The following is a 16,668-nucleotide window of genomic DNA, read 5'->3' on the forward strand; positions in this document are numbered from 1 at the left end:
ACAGAAGAAGTCGACGTGAAATGTATATTTTACTTTCTTGTATTTCACTGCTGTTTAATTCCTTATGAAGTTTAATTCCAGTAACTAAAGATTTTCAGTCTCAGCTGGTTTCACGTATCCTGCTATTTTTAAAAGCACAAGTTACCTCATGACTCAGCACTTTACACAATTTCTCCTACATGGAGTAAATCTAATTTTGCGTGTCAGTGAAAGCTGTCGTCATGATCTCAGTTCAGAGTGTGTTTACTTTCTACAGACAGAGTTTCCTTTGTGATCGTTAGTGTAGTGAATGTTAATGGTTCAAGCAAACCTCAGCGACAGCACCAGTATATTTAATCCAGTATATTTAAAGATAAACTGGTTCTGCTTCTTATATAAAGCAGCCGACATACTGAACATGATCATCTTCAAGGATCAGACCGTGTTATATTATGAGCTCATGACCGTATTTGAAGTGACCGTGAAGCCAAGTCATTAAATGAAGAGTCAGCAGACCTGCAGAGGAAGTTCTTAACTGGTTGTTGTTTTCATTGTTCATATGCTAATGTCAAGTTAAATGTTTGTTTCTTCATCTCACTTCTTATGAATGTCCTGTTAAAAAGTGACTGTTGAATTTGTGATAAGTTAATTTGATCAGATATGTGTGCGTTTGTTGTCACTTAACAAAAATCAAGTTTGAACAAACCCGACATGTTTTGTGACTCGTTGTGATTCACTTCACTTCATTTGAATTCAGAAACTCGATGATAACATGATGTCCTTGTTCCAGGACTGATGGCTCCAGAGTGACCGGCCATGGCTCTCATGATCCCCCCCGTGAAGCTCAAATGGCTGGAGCACCTGAACAGCTCCTGGATCACGGAGGACAGCGAGTCCATCGCCACCCGAGATGGAGTCTCCGTGCTCTACTCCAAGCTGCTGGCCAACAAGGAGGTGGTGCTGCTGCCCCAGCAGGTGCTGTGTCTGAAGGGCCCCCAGCTGCCGGACTTCGAGCGCGAGTCCCTCTCCAGCGATGAGCAGGAGCACTACCTGGACGCTCTGCTCAGCAGCCAACTGGCTCTGGCCAAGATGGTCTGCTCGGACTCGCCCTTTGCCGCTGCGCTGCGCAAACGTGTGCTGGTGCTGCAGCGCATCTTCTACGCCCTCTCCAACAAGTACCACGACAAAGGTAAAGTGAAGCAGCAGCAGCACTCCCCTGAGAACCACTCGGGCTCCAGCGACCTGCACTCGGTCAGCGAGCGGCCGCGCTCCAGCACCGACGCCCTGATCGAGATGGGCGTCCGCACCGGCCTCAGCCTTCTGTTCGCTCTCCTGCGCCAGAGCTGGATGATGCCTCCCCCGCCCGGCCCTGGTGGAGGTCAAGGGGGAAACATAAACTTGTGTAACGATGTGATTCACACTGCCATCGACGTGGTGAGCTCCCTGCCCCCCCTCTCTCTGGCCAACGAGAGCAAGATCCCCCCCATGGGCCTGGACTGCCTGGCCCAGGTCACCACCTTTCTGAAGGGAGTGACCATGCCAAACTCTGGGGCGGACATCTTGGGGCGCCGCCTGGCCTCGGAGCTGCTGCTGGGCCTGGCCTCGCAGAGGGGCTCCCTGCGCTACCTGCTGGAGTGGATCGAGATGGCCCTGGCAGCGTCCGCGCTGGTCTGCACCATGGAGCCGAACCAGGTGCTGCAGAACCAGGAGGGCCTCATCGGCTATGACTGTTTCATGAACATCCTGATGCAGATGAGACGCTCTTTGGTAAGAAAACATGAACAAGACTCACAGATGGAACATGTGACTGCTGCTTAGACAGTTTTCCTTTGGTTGAGCTGTGGAATGATAAAATGCTATGAACCATTCATTCAGTCTGAGGACATGGGGGGTGCAACGTGTCACTGATCCTCAACAGAGCTCTGGAAGTAAAGGCTTAATGATGTGAACCTTCTATCGTCACAGATGTTATCTGAGGATTGTTTCTCTTAAATGCATCATGTGATGTGAGCGGCAGATTTAATAGTGTGTGTGTGTCATTAGATTTTTCTTTACTGGGGTTTGTTACAAAAGGCTTAATCCTGTTAAAGTCTGACTGGTTTGAAGTTGTGCGTGCTCTTCACTCTGCTTTGTGCGTTTGTTGGGCTCAGGGCTCCTCAGCAGATCGCAGCCAGTGGCGGGAGCCCACCCGGACCCCTGAGGGCCTCTGCTCCCTGTACGAGGCGGCACTCTGTCTTTTTGAAGAAGTAAGATACTAAAGCAGTGTTTTCCCCTCAGGACTTTGTGGTTTCATAACTTCTTGATTCGAGTTTCTTGTGGTAACTCGTCTCACCAGTGTGTTGAAATATCTCAGGCTGTCAATCTGTAGATCTCATTCTACAGATGTCACCTTTCCCTTCCATTGATTGGGTTTCCTTCCTGCAGGTTTGTCGAATGGCGTCAGACTACTCTCGGACTTGTGTGAGTCCGGACAGCATCCAGACGGGCGAGGCCCCGGTGGTGTCGGAGACCTGCGAGGTCTACGTGTGGGGCAGCAACAGCAGCCACCAGCTGGTGGAGGGCACTCAGGAGAAGATCTTACAGCCCAAGATGGCCTCCAGCTTCGCAGACGCTCAGACAGTAAGAAGAAGCCGAGACTCATGTCTGCACCTGGAACCAGACATGACATTAAACCTGAACTTATCTTAAGAAGTCGTGGTATTTGTAAGGTTGTTGTATATGTTTTATGAATTATAATAATCAGCATAAAAAAGGGTCACATGGTCTTATAATGCACTTAAATTGAAATAAACGAAGACAAAGATTTGTGCTCTTCAAGACGAAGGAGCAGAAACAATCCAGATTCTTACTTGTTGTTCTTTTTAGAAGAGAGATAATACAAATATAAAGAACTATTAAATCATATTCCCCCCCCCCCCCCCTTTGACATTTACTCCAGAATGTGTTTATGTATAATTTGCACGTGATTATATTTGAACCTGATTTTAATGCCAGGTGTTAATTGGGTATAAGACTGTGTTCAGGGCTTTTCTACACGTTGGACCTGATAAAGGACATAAACTCCAACATAGTTAGGACAGACATTTAAAACAGGTCAATCTGAGGAGGGCTGTTTTAAATTATCCTTGTGGTATTTTGACAAAAGTATGTTACAGACATTTCATTAAGACCCATGGAGCCATGTCAACTTGTGGTAAAATGGGCATACGATGGGTCCTTTAAAATGTCCTTGAAGCCCAGTCACTTCCTGACCGGTGGCGTCTCCCCTGCAGATCGAGGCCGGTCAGTACTGCACCTTCGTGATCTCCTCCGACGGCTCCGTGCGGGCCTGTGGGAAGGGCAGCTACGGCCGCTTGGGCCTCGGGGACTCGAACAACCAGTCAACGCTCAAGAAGCTGACCTTTGAACCCCACCGTGCAATCAAGAAGGTGTCGTCCTCCAAGGGCTCTGACGGCCACACGCTGGCCTTCACGACGGAGGGTGAGGTGTTCAGCTGGGGTGACGGTGATTATGGCAAACTGGGTCACGGGAACAGCTCAACACAGAAATACCCTAAACTTATCCAGGGGCCACTGCAGGGGAAGGTAGGGTGTCACCAGCTTTGAGCACATTTCACATGGTTCTCGTCCCACCTCCTTGTTCTGTTGAAGTGTTGTGCATGTTTCACTTTCGTTTCTCAGAGCTTCTAAAAACTCAATAGACGTCTCTTTGCTTGTGTGTTAATTAACAAAGAGCGGCGATGTGTGTGTGTTGTGTCAGGTGGTGGTTTGTGTGTCTGCTGGCTACAGACACAGTGCTGCAGTCAGCGAGGATGGAGAGCTGTACACGTGGGGTGAAGGGGACTTTGGACGATTAGGTAAGTTTCTGATCTAAAACAAAGATCTTAAAATATACTTTAATGTTCCCAGGACGTTGTTTGTTGTTGTTGGGCAGAAGTACTCGTCTTGCATTTTCAGAATTTCAAGAACTTTGCAATGGTGGCATTTTCTACTCAATACAATTAAGTAAAAGCGAACCTGTCTGTGGTGGAGTAAACTAGAGTAGAGTCTTCTTATCTACTCCAGGGCCCAGCAGTCCCCTGATGAAACCACATTGAAGTTACACACACTCATAAATAAAACCCTCAACATCACAGAGAACATTCATTCACTCACTCCTGGGTTCACAGGTCACGGTGACAGCAACAGCCGAAACATTCCGACGCTGGTGAAAGACATCAGCAACGTGGGCGAGGTGTCGTGTGGCAGCTCCCACACCATCGCCCTGTCCAAGGATGGGCGCACTGTGTGGTCGTTTGGAGGCGGAGACAACGGTGCGTGAACGCTTCACCGTGACTCACAACTTGAATATGAGCCGGTGAAGTGTGTTATTTCTCTGTATTGTGCTGTGGAGTTACAGTGTGATCTTTGTGAATGCCGTCAGTTGCTGTAATTTCAAAGATCTGTCTGTTGTCCTGCAGGGAAACTTGGTCACGGTGACACTAATCGAGTTTACAAACCAAAAGTGGTGGAGGCCCTGCAGGGGATGTTCATCAGGAAAGTGTGTGCAGGGAGCCAGTCCTCTCTCGCCTTAACCTCCACTGGCCAGGTAGGACATGGTTCTGTGTCCCAGCTCTCTATGGTCAGTGCTGCACTCGACTGGGTAGTGACACTGGTTCATGGAGATCTTGTTTGTCTGGAGAAAACAAAATGAATAAAGGTTTTTTAAAGTGAAAAGAGGAAGTGGTCTGGTGATGTATATTCACGTCAGGTTCTCTGCAGGTGTATGCTTGGGGCTGTGGCGCCTGCCTGGGCTGCGGCTCCTCCGAGGCCACAGCGCTCAGACCCAAGCTCCTCGAGGAGCTGGCCACCACCCGAGTGGTGGACATCTCTATCGGAGACAGCCACTGTCTGGCCCTGTCCCACGGTAATGTCTCCTGTCTGCTTCATGTTCTTTATCTGTCTCTCTCTTTAACACTCCTCCGTGTCGATGCTTCTCTGTATTGACCGGAACACATTGTTATTTAAATGGAGGAAGCCAGATTTCAGATTTAGTTGTTATTGAACATGTGACAGGAAGTTGTGTCCTCTGAAGTTCAGCACTTCTCCAACACACTTAACAATCAGAAGAGTTCAGTGCTGTGGCTCCTGCAAAGGTTCCTAGATCCTGGGAAAGGGGCTTGTGGTCATATTTCTTCTCTGAATTATTATCCCAGCCATTTCTAAAATCATGTTACTTGCCTTCTACTCAATCACCGTCTAGACAATGAAGTCTACGCATGGGGCAACAACTCCATGGGCCAGTGTGGCCAGGGGAACTCGACCGGGCCGATCACCAAGCCCAAGAAGGTGGTGAGCCTGGACGGGGTGGCGGTTCAGCAGATCTCAGCCGGCACGTCTCACAGCCTGGCCTGGACCGCGCTGCCCAGGGACAGGTCAGCTCCAGCAGAGCAAACACACACTGACACAACCTGGACTGTTCAGGAGAGATCCCCACATGGGAGGGGGGGGGGGGGGGGGAGAAGATCCTTGAACTTCTGTACGTAATCCAGGTTGTGTAATACAGGTCAAAGGTCAGTGACTGGGCGTAAACACCACCATTAGAGGGATTACACTCTGTGCTACAGACACACACACTTTGTTTCATTAAAACAGTGACAAAAGACGATTTGGTTAAAGTTTTAATTTCATTAGAGTTAGATTTATTTATTTTTCATTCTTGTTGTATAATATGAATATAATAATAATAAACATATAGTTAAATAAACCTAATTATACAGACAAACAACCCTACGAGTGTGATTTTACACAAGAAGAGTATAAATTATATAATATTATTATGGATTTTTAAATATTTGGTCTGGTGGTCCTTTCCCTTGTCAGAGTCCTCCCTCCGCTGACCTGCTGACCTGCACTCACTTTGCACTTTAACAATAAACACTGACACGACTCAGAAGTTATTAGAACCTGAACAGAACTTTACTTTGTGTTTGTTGATTCACTTGAGTTCAGTCATGACAACAGTTTAAAACCCTTTTAAAGCACAAATCAGGATTCTCGTGAAGACAGTCACACGGTGATAAAAACTAATAATTGTTTATAGAAATCAAATTCTTTGACACATCGATATCGTTGAATCGTCTGCCTCTGAATTGAAATCGAATCAGTGGCCTAGAGATTCCTGTTCAAGCTCTTGTGTCCAAACTGTCCAAACCGTGGCTTCGTGTCTCAGACGCTCTTCTTCAGGCTGGAGACACCAGTAAGACACATTGTCCACATCTTGTCTCTGACTCTCCAGGCAGGTGGTGGCGTGGCACAGGCCGTACTGCGTGGACCTGGAGGAAAGCACCTTCTCCCACCTGCGCTCCTTCCTCGAGCGCTACTGTGACGGGATCAACAGTGAAGTTCCTCCTCTGCCCTTCCCCTCGTCCCGGTGAGACCTCAGCTGCTGGAGAGAAGCCAGGAAACCAGAGAACACAGATTTACAAGTGTCTTTTTCCTGCTGGTTTATTTGTGGAACTTTCTTGCTTTTCAGTTTCTCAGAACACCTGATTTTATACATGATCGGTATGAAAAGTATCATCAAGTGTTTGTTTTATGTATTTCCAGGGAGCATCATACCTTTCTCAAGCTGTGCCTTCGGCTCTTGTCCAATCACCTGGCTCTGGCTCTGGCCGGGGGCGTGGCCACCAGTATCTTGGGTCGGCAGGCGAGGCCCCTGAGGAACCTGCTCTTCAGACTGATGGACTCCTCCGTGCCCGACGAGATCCAGGAAGTAAGAGATGATACAAGCACTTTGTGGTCCTGGGGGGGGGGGGGGGGAGGAATTAGACTGTATATTAATGAGTTGATTCATGAGGAGCCTTTAATCCATTAAGACCAAGGCGCTGAATAGAAACACTCTGGATCCTGAGCATCATGAGAATGAAGTGAGTCTCTGGACAGAAACCTGGAAGAGAAACGTTAGTGAAGGTAGAAGTGAAACCAGGTTTCTGAGGCAGCATGAGGTCACATCCAGGAGACTGAGAGTCAAACAGAGGAATACTTCCATAACCCGATGATACTAGTGTGAACCCAGTCAGTTCTGACCCTGTCAGGCTCCTGTAGCCTGCAGCACTTTGCTTTTCTACAAATCAATCAGGTTTAGTAGATATCCTTCCTGTTCTTCTTCTGGACTCGGATCAATGTGCGATTAAACTTCTCTCGTGATGCCTTGTGTTAGTTTTTATGTTGCCTTGAAAACAATTTCCTTTTTTGAGAACAGAAAGTAAGTCAAGAGGTTTTTAATCTGTGTGTGTGTGTGTGTGTGTGTGTGTGTGTGTGTGTGTGTGTGTGTGTGTGTGTGTGTGTGTGTGTGTGTGTGTGTGTGTGTGTGTGTGTGTGTGTGTGTGTGTGTGTGTGTGTGTGTGTGTGTGTGTCTCTCTGTGTGTGTGTCTCTCTGTGTGTGTGTGTGTGTGTGTCTCTCTGTGTGTGTGTCTCTCTGTGTGTGTGTGTGTGTGTGTGTGTCTCTGTGTGTGTGTCTCTCTGTGTGTGTGTCTCTCTGTGTGTGTGTGTGTGTCTCACCCCACCAGGCGGTGATTGAGACTCTGTCTGTGGGGGCCACGATGCTGCTGCCCCCGCTGAGGGAGAGGATGGAGCTGCTCCACTCGCTGCTGCCTCAGGGCCCGGACCGATGGGAGAGTCTCTCCAAAGGACAGGTGCCTCCCCTGCTTCTTCTCACTGAGAGCTTCCTCTCCAAGGAGCTGTCATCTGTTATCAATACATCTAATAATTCAAATCAGGATAAAACATCTGCTTGGTTTGTGAACCTGTAACAACAACACACAAGGATCCAAGTCAGTGAACACGTGTAGGACAACCGGGTCAATTCAAGTATATTTATCTTTTATATTTAGAGGATTATAAGTGGAGACAGATGCTGAAAACGTATTACATTTATAAAGTAGATATATATAAGAGAACTTTGAAGTTCGAGTTCTGTCTCAGTCACTTTCCTACCTGTACTTATTACAAGATGGAAACAGAAACTGACGAGAAGTGATGAGATGATTGTTTGTTTGATTTCATCATCCATCAGCTGGTTTCTGGTGAACTGATCAAATCTGTTTCTATCTTTTCATCTTATCTCAGACTGCACCGAACTAATGTCCTGAGAATGAAATGAATCTGTCCCTGACCCAAACCGCATCCATCCCACAAGTTTACTGGAAATCTGAGCAGTTGTTTTGTGTAATTCTGCTTTGGAACAAACAAACAAACAAATGGAGAAGAGTGAGAACATAGCCAGAGGGAAAAAGCCCTTAACTTAGCAAAGATAAGGAAGATAGCTCATCAGCTACTTGATTCCCATCTTCTCATTTGAGTCGTGTTGAATTCTTCTCTTCTATCCGGGCGTCTGCAAACTGAAACACAGGAAGTTGATGGAGGTTGTGAAGCGACCCCGGCTGAGGCCAGAGTGTCTCCTCTGACTGGTAGACTGGATGTACACAGGCCTGACGTCTGTGATGACATGTGCTGACTCAGCATGAGCCCACCTGTGTGGTGTGGTTGTGTTGAAGGTTGGATGTTGTCCTTGTCTGACTCGTGTGTCTGCCACAGAGGATGCAGCTGGACATCATCCTGACCAGTCTCCAGGACCACACCCACGTGGCCTCGCTCCTGGGTTACAGCTCTCCTCCCGACGGCCCAGAGGGGATCTCCTCCGGTCCGGGTTTCACAGCCCCCCCGGAGCCGGGCTACAGTGCCACAGCGGAGCACCCCGACACCCACCTGGCTGAGATCCTCATGAAGACGCTGCTCAGGAATCTGGGCTTCTACACTGTAAGTCTGGATTTTAGTGCGTTAATCAATAACAAACCATTATTTGTGGGATGAGCTAAAATCCTCTGGTGATCGGAGGTTTCTTTCTTTTTAAAACTATGTGTGTGGATGTAGCCTGAGTCTCTGAGGTTGTGTCCAAATGTCCTCACTTCCTACTGGTCCTCATAAGGATAGAAGTAAACACACACAGCTCCTGGAGATTTAACTCGAAACACAACCACTGAGCCCATTTATCTGTGTTGTTCCCAGTTGGGGACACAGATATCGTCCCTGGTTGGTTGAGCTGCTTCCAGTAACTGGTCTTTAGTCTGAAATCTTTCTTTTCAAAATAAAACACAGAGGCTCTTTTCAGTTGTGTAATTAATTTTGCAGACGGAGCGATGACTGCAGGTCGTTCTCCATCTGACTCGTGTCTTTCAGAACTCAGATTTCTCATGTGGGACATTTGCAAATGGTAAAGCCACATTAAGATAAAGAAATGTAAATCAACAAAACCAGTAGTGATGTGGTCTGAATGGGACGATACAGAGAATCCAGATCATTCAAGCACAGTCATGTTTCCAGCTCTGAGATCAGCTCATGTTTGGCTTGTGCATGTGAAGCTGTTACCAGCCTGTTGTGTGAATAGAAACACTTGGTTCAACAAAGTGGAGACGCATGTTTAGATGAATAGATAAACCTCCAAGTTTCCTTCTACATCTGTGAGATCCTCATCGTGCTCCTCTCTGAATCTGATTTGTGTGTGAACAGGACCAGGCCTTCGGGGAGCTGGAGAAGAACAGTGACAAGCTGCAGCAGGGCACCTCCTCCTCCGACAGCAGCCAGCCCGCTCACCTCCACCAGCTGCTGTGCTCCCTGCAGAAGCAGCTGTTAGCCTACTGCCACATCAACTCAGCCACTGAGGTATGGACGCTGAGCAGGTTCACACTTCACCTCTCTCCCTGCTGGAGGTTAAAAGTTCTCCTTCACTTCATTCAGCCGTGTCAGTCCTGGGCCAGGAGAGAAGTCTTCTAATGATGGGATTCAAACATATGAATGCACTGACTGAGCAGACCTGAGAGACAGACGCCCCATGATGCTCAGTGATGCACATTTAATTCCAAAGCGTTATGGATCATAACTCATAGAGTGTGTTAGTGTGGTTATGAATTATGATATACACACTGCAGCAGCAGCAGAACAGCTGGAGATCTCCTGTGTTATGAGAAGTGTATCAATCTTTCTGGTTCATTATGAAGCTGCAGCCGCTGCCACAGTCTAGATGCTCAAAGGGAAACGTTGCTGGATCTCCAGACCTTTTACACCATGAGGTCGAGACCTCACAGAAACCCAGCAGCCCCCCCATCGAACAAGCAGTGGAGAGGAAAAACCTTTCAGCAGGAGCAGCTCCTCCAGATCCAGAGTCAGGGTGGAGCACACGTCTGTCCATGTCTAACAGATTGCACCAGGGCGTCGGCCCTGAATAATTGATGCATCAAGCTGCTGATGGGCTTTAGTTTGTTGGACAACACCACGTGCAGCACAAACAATCCACCATGTTCCTTCCTCTGCTCGGGAACCGTCTGAGCCGCCGCCCGACTCCTCCTGGGACGTGTCCTCGTGGGACGTTTCCTCGTGGGACGTGGGACGTGTCCTCGTGGGACATGTCCTCGTGGGACGTTTCCTCCTGGGACGTGTCCTCGTGGGACGTTTCCTCCTGGGACGTGTCCTCGTGGGACGTTTCCTCGTGGGACGTGTCCTCGTGGGGCGTGTCCTCGTGGGACGTTTCCTCCTGGGACGTGTCCTCGTGGGACGTTTCCTCGTGGGACGTTTCCTCGTGGGACGTTTCCTCCTGGGACGTGTCCTCGTGGGACGTTTCCTCCTGGGACGTGTCCTCGTGGGACGTTTCCTCGTGGGACGTGTCCTCGTGGGGCGTGTCCTCGTGGGACGTGTCCTCGTGGGACATTTCCTCCTGGGACGTTTCCTCGTGGGACGTGTCCTCGTGGGGCGTGTCCTCCTGGGACGTGTCCTCGTGGGGCGTGTCCTCGTGGGACAATCGGTGACGGTTTTAATTTTTTCTGTGGAAAAAATAATCAATAGTTTGTTCCCTAGTCACTAAAAGATGGAGTGAGAGAACAGTGACAGACTTGAGACAGAAACATCTCATCCTGGATGGGGTCAAGGGTCATCACCAGGTGTACATGGTTCTTTTTAAACACAGGTTAACCTGTTTAAACAAAAAGGGGACGGCCATCTTTCCCATAGCCACTAGAGGAGTTCCCCCCGGTGAGTCATGTCATGAACGCACCAAACACCGAGGCTCTCCCCCCCCCCCCCTGTCGATTGAGGTTGGTCACAGGTTTCTATCACTGTTGATCGAGCCGATAACAACTTGTCTCCTGCTGAGTCAGTTGAACCAGGAGTGAACAATGATAGAGTTCATTCTCATCACAGCAGCAGTGGAGATGGTTTTTAAACAGTTGCTTTAGAGTGAGATTAACAAGCCTTTCATACATTTATTAAAATGAACTCATTGTTTTAATAAAAACCTTGAATTCTGTGTCTCTCTGCAGAACTCCAGCAGTGTGGCTCTTCTTCACAAGCACCTGCAGCTCCTGCTGCCTCACGCCACAGACATCTTCTCCCGCTCGGCCACGCTGATCAAGGAGAGCTCCTGGAACGGCAGCATACGAGAAAAGCTTCAAGGTGAAAAGGACTTTCCCCTGAAGAAGAATGTGTCCTCCTCTGTCTTTATACTTCAGTCTTTTCAAAGTAAAACACTTTTATTATCTGGCCCTTGTTATTAAAGGCAGGGTTAGTAATTTGTTTCTGAAACACTTTTTATCTGTCAGTCGATGTAGTAGTTTTGTGTTGGAAACATATTTAAGAGTCGTCTGCTCTTCAGTTTGATGATTACCAACCTGAGATCTAATTCAGTCCTTTTTAATCCAGGTTAATTATCACGATACCAAACTAAAGAGATCATTCACGTTATCTTTTCATTCCTCCTCCTCCTCCTCCGATCACTCGTAGATGTGATCTACGTGTCGGCAGCCGGCAGCATGCTGTGTCAGATCATCAACTCCCTGCTGCTGCTCCCGGTGTCGGTGGCCCGGCCTCAGCTGAGCCAGCTGCTGGACCTGCTGCCTCCTCTGGACCGGCTCAACCGCCTGCTGCCGGCTGCGTCTCCTCTGGAGGACCAGGAGCTGCAGTGGCCTCTTCACGGTGAGACTCGGACCACCAGCTGAACACAGTCACATTATCTTGATCGCTCCCTAGTGGCTGCCTCATGTATAGCCGCACCTCCTCCATGTTAGCAGATGGGACCACACTAAAACGTTTTTAAGCTTATTTAAGGATGGTTTACAAGACAAATATGACTTTACCACTTTAATTCAGGGATAACCTGTAAAAGCCGCATATAGTCAACTCTCTACTGATGGACTCAGGGTTCAACCCTCTTGCTTTAGCTGTTTAATCAGTGAAGAGATTTACCTTAAAGCTGGAGCACGTACATTCTACAGTTGCTCTGGTTTCCCTCGAGGTTGAATCCTCATGGTTTCAGCTTGTGTCTGTTTGGTGACTTTCTGTTTTGGGGACATTTGCCGAGTCAGAATCACGTTGGACTCTGGTCTTGTTTTCTGGATAACAACTGGTTGAACCTCTGGTTCCAACTGAGGCTGTTACATGTGTTACACCCCCCCCCCCCCCCACGTCAAACCTCTTGATCCACAGGAAACACTGAAGTCAATGGAATTTATTCGGCCGTCCTCTTTTTGAACTCTCCAGGTGCATCTGACTTTGCCGAGCCGGCCTCAGGAATGTCCCTGCCTCAGCCGGCGCTGTGCTGGGTCTGGCTCGTGGACCTGGAGAGGACGGTGGCCCTGCTGGTGGGCCGGTGCCTCGGGGGGATGCTGCAGGGAGCTCCGAGCTCCCTGGAGGAGCAGGACACCGCTTACTGGCTCAAAACCCCCCTGTTCAGCAACGGCCTGGCCATGGACCTCCCCCAGCTCGGTAGGAAGCTCTGAGTTCAGCTCTTTTTGAAATGTTTAACACTGGTAACCACATGTTACTGTTACTAACATCAGGTTGGATATGTTGTTCTCAGTGGACTCTTGTTTCCTCTGTGACACGTTGATGAATGTCTTCTCCCTTCGTCCTGCAGACACCTGCATCAGCTCCTTGCTGGACGCAGCGCTGTGTGGGAACGAGGAGCAGAAGCCCTTTGACTGCACTCTGCACCCGGACTCCAGTGTCCTGGTGGACCTGGCCCTGGGCTCCTCTAAGGAACCTGCCAACAGCCTCTGGATCAACATGCAGGACTACGCCATGAGCAAAGGTCTGAGCAGGAATACGAGGAATCTCTTCTTCTCTCTCGGAGTGAGTAACCTGGACATGTGTGTGACGTGATGTGTCTTCTGTTGCAGACTGGGACAACGCGTCCCTCAGTAATGAGTCCCTGTTGGACACTGTGTCCAGGTTCGTGTTGGCGTCCTTGTTGAAGCACACGGGGATGCTGAGCCAAGCCTGTGGAGAGGGAAGGTACTGCAGCCTGACGCGTTTAAAGGAGTCACATGATGCGTGTGCTCCTTATTGCATAATTCATGACTTAAATCTTCGAGTGATGTCACGAGTTATGACCCTAACCCTTTTCCTTCAGGTACCAACCGTCTAAGTCGCTGGCTGAAGTCTATCGCAGTGTTTACAAGGTCCGGAACCGTCTGCTGGCCTGTAAGAACATGGACTTCATCCAGACCCGCTCATCTTCACGTGAGAGGAGGGTGAGTTAACCACACACACACACACACACACACACACACACACACACACACACACACACAGACACAGACACACACACACACACACACACACACACACACACTGAACTTTTCTGTTGTTCCTCTTTAATTTTGACGTTTCCTCTGCAAACATCGACTTTGGTCATGACACCAAACGACCCCCCCGCTCATGGTGTCTCCTCTGGTGACAGATCTCAGACAACCAGGACTCTCTGGACCTGGACCCTCAGGAGAACTCGTTCACACGCACCATCGACGAGGAGGCGGAGCTGGAGGAGCGAGCCGACCGCGAGAGAGAGGAGGGTCATCAGGAACAAGACGATGAAGAGGAGGAGCGGGAGCATGAAGTGATGACAGCTGGAAGTACGTACATCTGCCCAGAGTCGTGTGCTCTGATGCTTTCACTGTGCAAACTGCCAGATTCTGTGTGCAAATCACAAACAGCTGTGCTCCGTTAGTTCTGCTCGAGGGGAAGTTTATTCAGTCTGTGTTAAGATTCTAAGTAAATAATTACATTGACTTGTAATCCTGAAAATTACCAAGCAGTGCTGCTGGGTAAGTGATTCATCTCCGCTCCTCTTAGTGTTGATGCTGAAACTTGGGCAGTTGTAAGACCCACGAAAATCAGGAAGACAAAGTTGTTATTTTCATGGAACCAACATATTGTTGTTTCACAGCTTGTCATGATAAGCATGTTTAATGTGTTGTGAATTAATCACAACACATTACACATGCTTATCGTGACAAGCTGTGAAACCACAATATGTTGTGTCACCTCGTAAAACGTGACACAAAATAAAACAGCCATTCCAGAGCTTCCAGAGCCAGACATTTTTTTTAGAGGATGATGCCAATTCAGATATTAGGGAGAAGAAGATGTAAATACTGACGATGTGTATTGTAAAAATATCATCGTTATTTGTTAATATTGTGTGTGTATATATATATATATATATATATATATATAAGAAATAGTTAATCATTCCTAATATGTCATAATTAACCCCTTATGACAAAGAAATGTAATTTAGGTTTGATATTTTACACCATAAACCCTTTGAATTAATAAACAAAAAAAATACAAATACATTAAGCTTTTTTTTTACGTAAAATATAAATGAACATCCTTACTGCATTTTTTTTTCTGTAGAATTAGATTTTTCATGCTGGCAAACCTCCTCGTGGAGACCAGTGTCTGTCAGAGGCTCCTGTCCACAGAGACACAAGTCAAGCTCTCGTGATAACAACACGGAAACAAATTACAAAAGTTACATTTTCTTTGCCAGCAGCTGTTGAACTTTCCTCATTTTATGAAACTTCAACCACCAACATGTTGAACGTTCTGCGACAGTTTCTAAAGACCAGCACCTGCCCAGCGTTTTGGACTGGTCATGTGATCAGGTGTAGGTGGAGCGTAATCCAGAGAGTGGAATCTAGAATTATTAAAACTCAAACGTACCAATGTAAAATAAGAATCTCCAGACGTGGTTCTGATGAATGTGTTGAGTGTTGAGCACATGTTGGTTTGTTGTGTTTGCTCGAGCTTCGGTTTTAGATTCTTCACTCTAGTGAAACCTGCGTGCTTCATGCAGCTGCTGCTTTTCCTCTAACCCAGCATTTTCTGTGTGTTGTGTGTGTGTGTGTGTGTTGTGTGTGATTGTGTGTGTGTGTTTGTGTGCACATATCGCCCAACACAGAAATCTTTCAATGTTTCCTCTCAGCACGGGAGGTAGCTCGCAGCCGGGACAGAGAGCGGGCGAGCAGCAGCACAGGCCTGGGCTCCGGCTCTGTGTCCAGGAGTGGAGGAGGAGGAGGAGGAGGAGGAGGAGGAGGAGGAGGAGGAGGAGACGAGGACACCGTTCTGTCCCAGGAGGGGAGGAGGGGCAGCTCGGGTCTCCCAGAGGGACAGGACCTGTACACGGCAGCCTGCAACTCGGTGATCCACCGCTGTGCCCTGCTGCTGCTGGGGGTGAGCCCTGTGCTGGGCGAGCTGAGCAAACAGAACCAGGAGGAGGGCCCGGCCCAGTCGGCCACAGGAACACACGAGTGCCTGAGCTTCATGACCAGGTCAGACCAGCACACCCACTCACCTGTCAACTGGTAAAGAGTTCTGTCCCCTGTTAGCAGGGACTTTGAGAAAGATGTCCCCTCGCCTGTGGAGTGAGACGTCTCACCTGTTCTCAGCCTGTTCGGTTCAAACCGTCTCCCGATGCTCTTAAGGAATAAAAAGACAGTTTCACATTTAATCTTAAACTAACTCATAACACGTGATATTCAGCACTAAATACATTATGTGTTAATTATGTTAACGTTCATTTAACACTACTTCTGTCGAGCTTTAAAAGTAGTTTTCCGGGGGCAGTTTGTAATCCAGGGTTATTCTCTACTAGACTACTTCAACTTATCATTAATTATCATAACGTGTCAGTATTTGTGGGACTTGAATTTCATTCCTTATGATCATAGCAGCTTTTATCATTGTGATGAATAAAAGTCAGCTCCTGAAACTATTCCAGATTTAGAGATCAGGCCCTGATCCGGGATCTGTCCCACTCGAGATGATGAAGTCTACCAGACCTGATGTGATGTGGTCCCAGTTTGACAAACACACTGGCTACTTTCCAAAGCTGGAGTTTTCAGTGCAAAATGCTCTGTTTGTGTTTTTTTACTGAGCAGAACAATAAACTTCTGTATCTGTCAGACTGCTGAATCATCACATCATCTCCTGTTGGTCCAGCTCCTCTGTTCACTTTAAGAAAAGTCTCCAAATGAACAGGAGGAATCATTTAGCAAAACCTGCTGCTGGACTAAGTCCTCAGAACCTGAAGTTAAGACCTGCTGCTGGACTAAGTCCTCAGAACCTGAAGTTAAGACCTGCTGCTGGACTAAGTCCTCAGAACCTGAAGTTAAGACCTGCTGCTGGACTAAGTCCTCAGAACCTGAAGTTAAGACCTGCTGCTGGACTAAGTCCTGAAGTTAAGACCTGCTGCTGGACTAAGTCCTCAGAACCTGAAGTTAAGACCTGCTGCTGGACTAAGTCCTCAGAACCTGAAGTTAAGACCTGCTGCTGGACTAAGTCCTCAGAACCTGAAGTTAAGACCTGCTGCTGGACT

General features: G+C 48.0%; 1 protein-coding gene and 1 long non-coding RNA gene across 3 annotated transcripts in view; one reads left to right on the forward strand and one right to left on the reverse strand.

Moving 5' to 3' along the window:
- herc1 (HECT and RLD domain containing E3 ubiquitin protein ligase family member 1) overlaps positions 1 to 16,668 on the forward strand; it is a 54,800-nt gene that overhangs the window by 3,259 nt on the left and 34,873 nt on the right. Inside the window, 22 exon segments of the mRNA XM_053414236.1 lie at positions 770 to 1,746; positions 2,130 to 2,225; positions 2,404 to 2,598; positions 3,252 to 3,563; positions 3,739 to 3,835; positions 4,148 to 4,291; positions 4,439 to 4,566; positions 4,740 to 4,884; positions 5,221 to 5,392; positions 6,256 to 6,390; positions 6,567 to 6,732; positions 7,529 to 7,654; positions 8,556 to 8,777; positions 9,528 to 9,680; positions 11,330 to 11,462; positions 11,790 to 11,981; positions 12,546 to 12,770; positions 12,922 to 13,095; positions 13,184 to 13,298; positions 13,417 to 13,537; positions 13,747 to 13,918; positions 15,253 to 15,622. Of these exon segments, the coding sequence (XP_053270211.1) occupies positions 796 to 1,746; positions 2,130 to 2,225; positions 2,404 to 2,598; positions 3,252 to 3,563; positions 3,739 to 3,835; positions 4,148 to 4,291; positions 4,439 to 4,566; positions 4,740 to 4,884; positions 5,221 to 5,392; positions 6,256 to 6,390; positions 6,567 to 6,732; positions 7,529 to 7,654; positions 8,556 to 8,777; positions 9,528 to 9,680; positions 11,330 to 11,462; positions 11,790 to 11,981; positions 12,546 to 12,770; positions 12,922 to 13,095; positions 13,184 to 13,298; positions 13,417 to 13,537; positions 13,747 to 13,918; positions 15,253 to 15,622 (4,544 nt within the window). The 5' untranslated portion in view covers positions 770 to 795.
- LOC128427207 (uncharacterized) lies at positions 5,805 to 12,341 on the reverse strand. Of its 2 annotated transcripts, none has more exons than XR_008333328.1 (5): positions 12,252 to 12,341; positions 11,306 to 11,430; positions 7,521 to 7,765; positions 6,579 to 6,761; positions 5,805 to 6,402 (listed from the first exon to the last, which is right to left on the reverse strand). It is a non-coding gene; the product is annotated as an uncharacterized LOC128427207 (long non-coding RNA). The 2 variants fall into 2 exon arrangements; XR_008333326.1 differs by having other exon boundaries at positions 5,805 to 6,405.

This window comes from Pleuronectes platessa, chromosome 1 (assembly GCF_947347685.1).
Source record: "Pleuronectes platessa chromosome 1, fPlePla1.1, whole genome shotgun sequence".
Lineage (NCBI taxonomy): Eukaryota > Metazoa > Chordata > Actinopteri > Pleuronectiformes > Pleuronectidae > Pleuronectes > Pleuronectes platessa.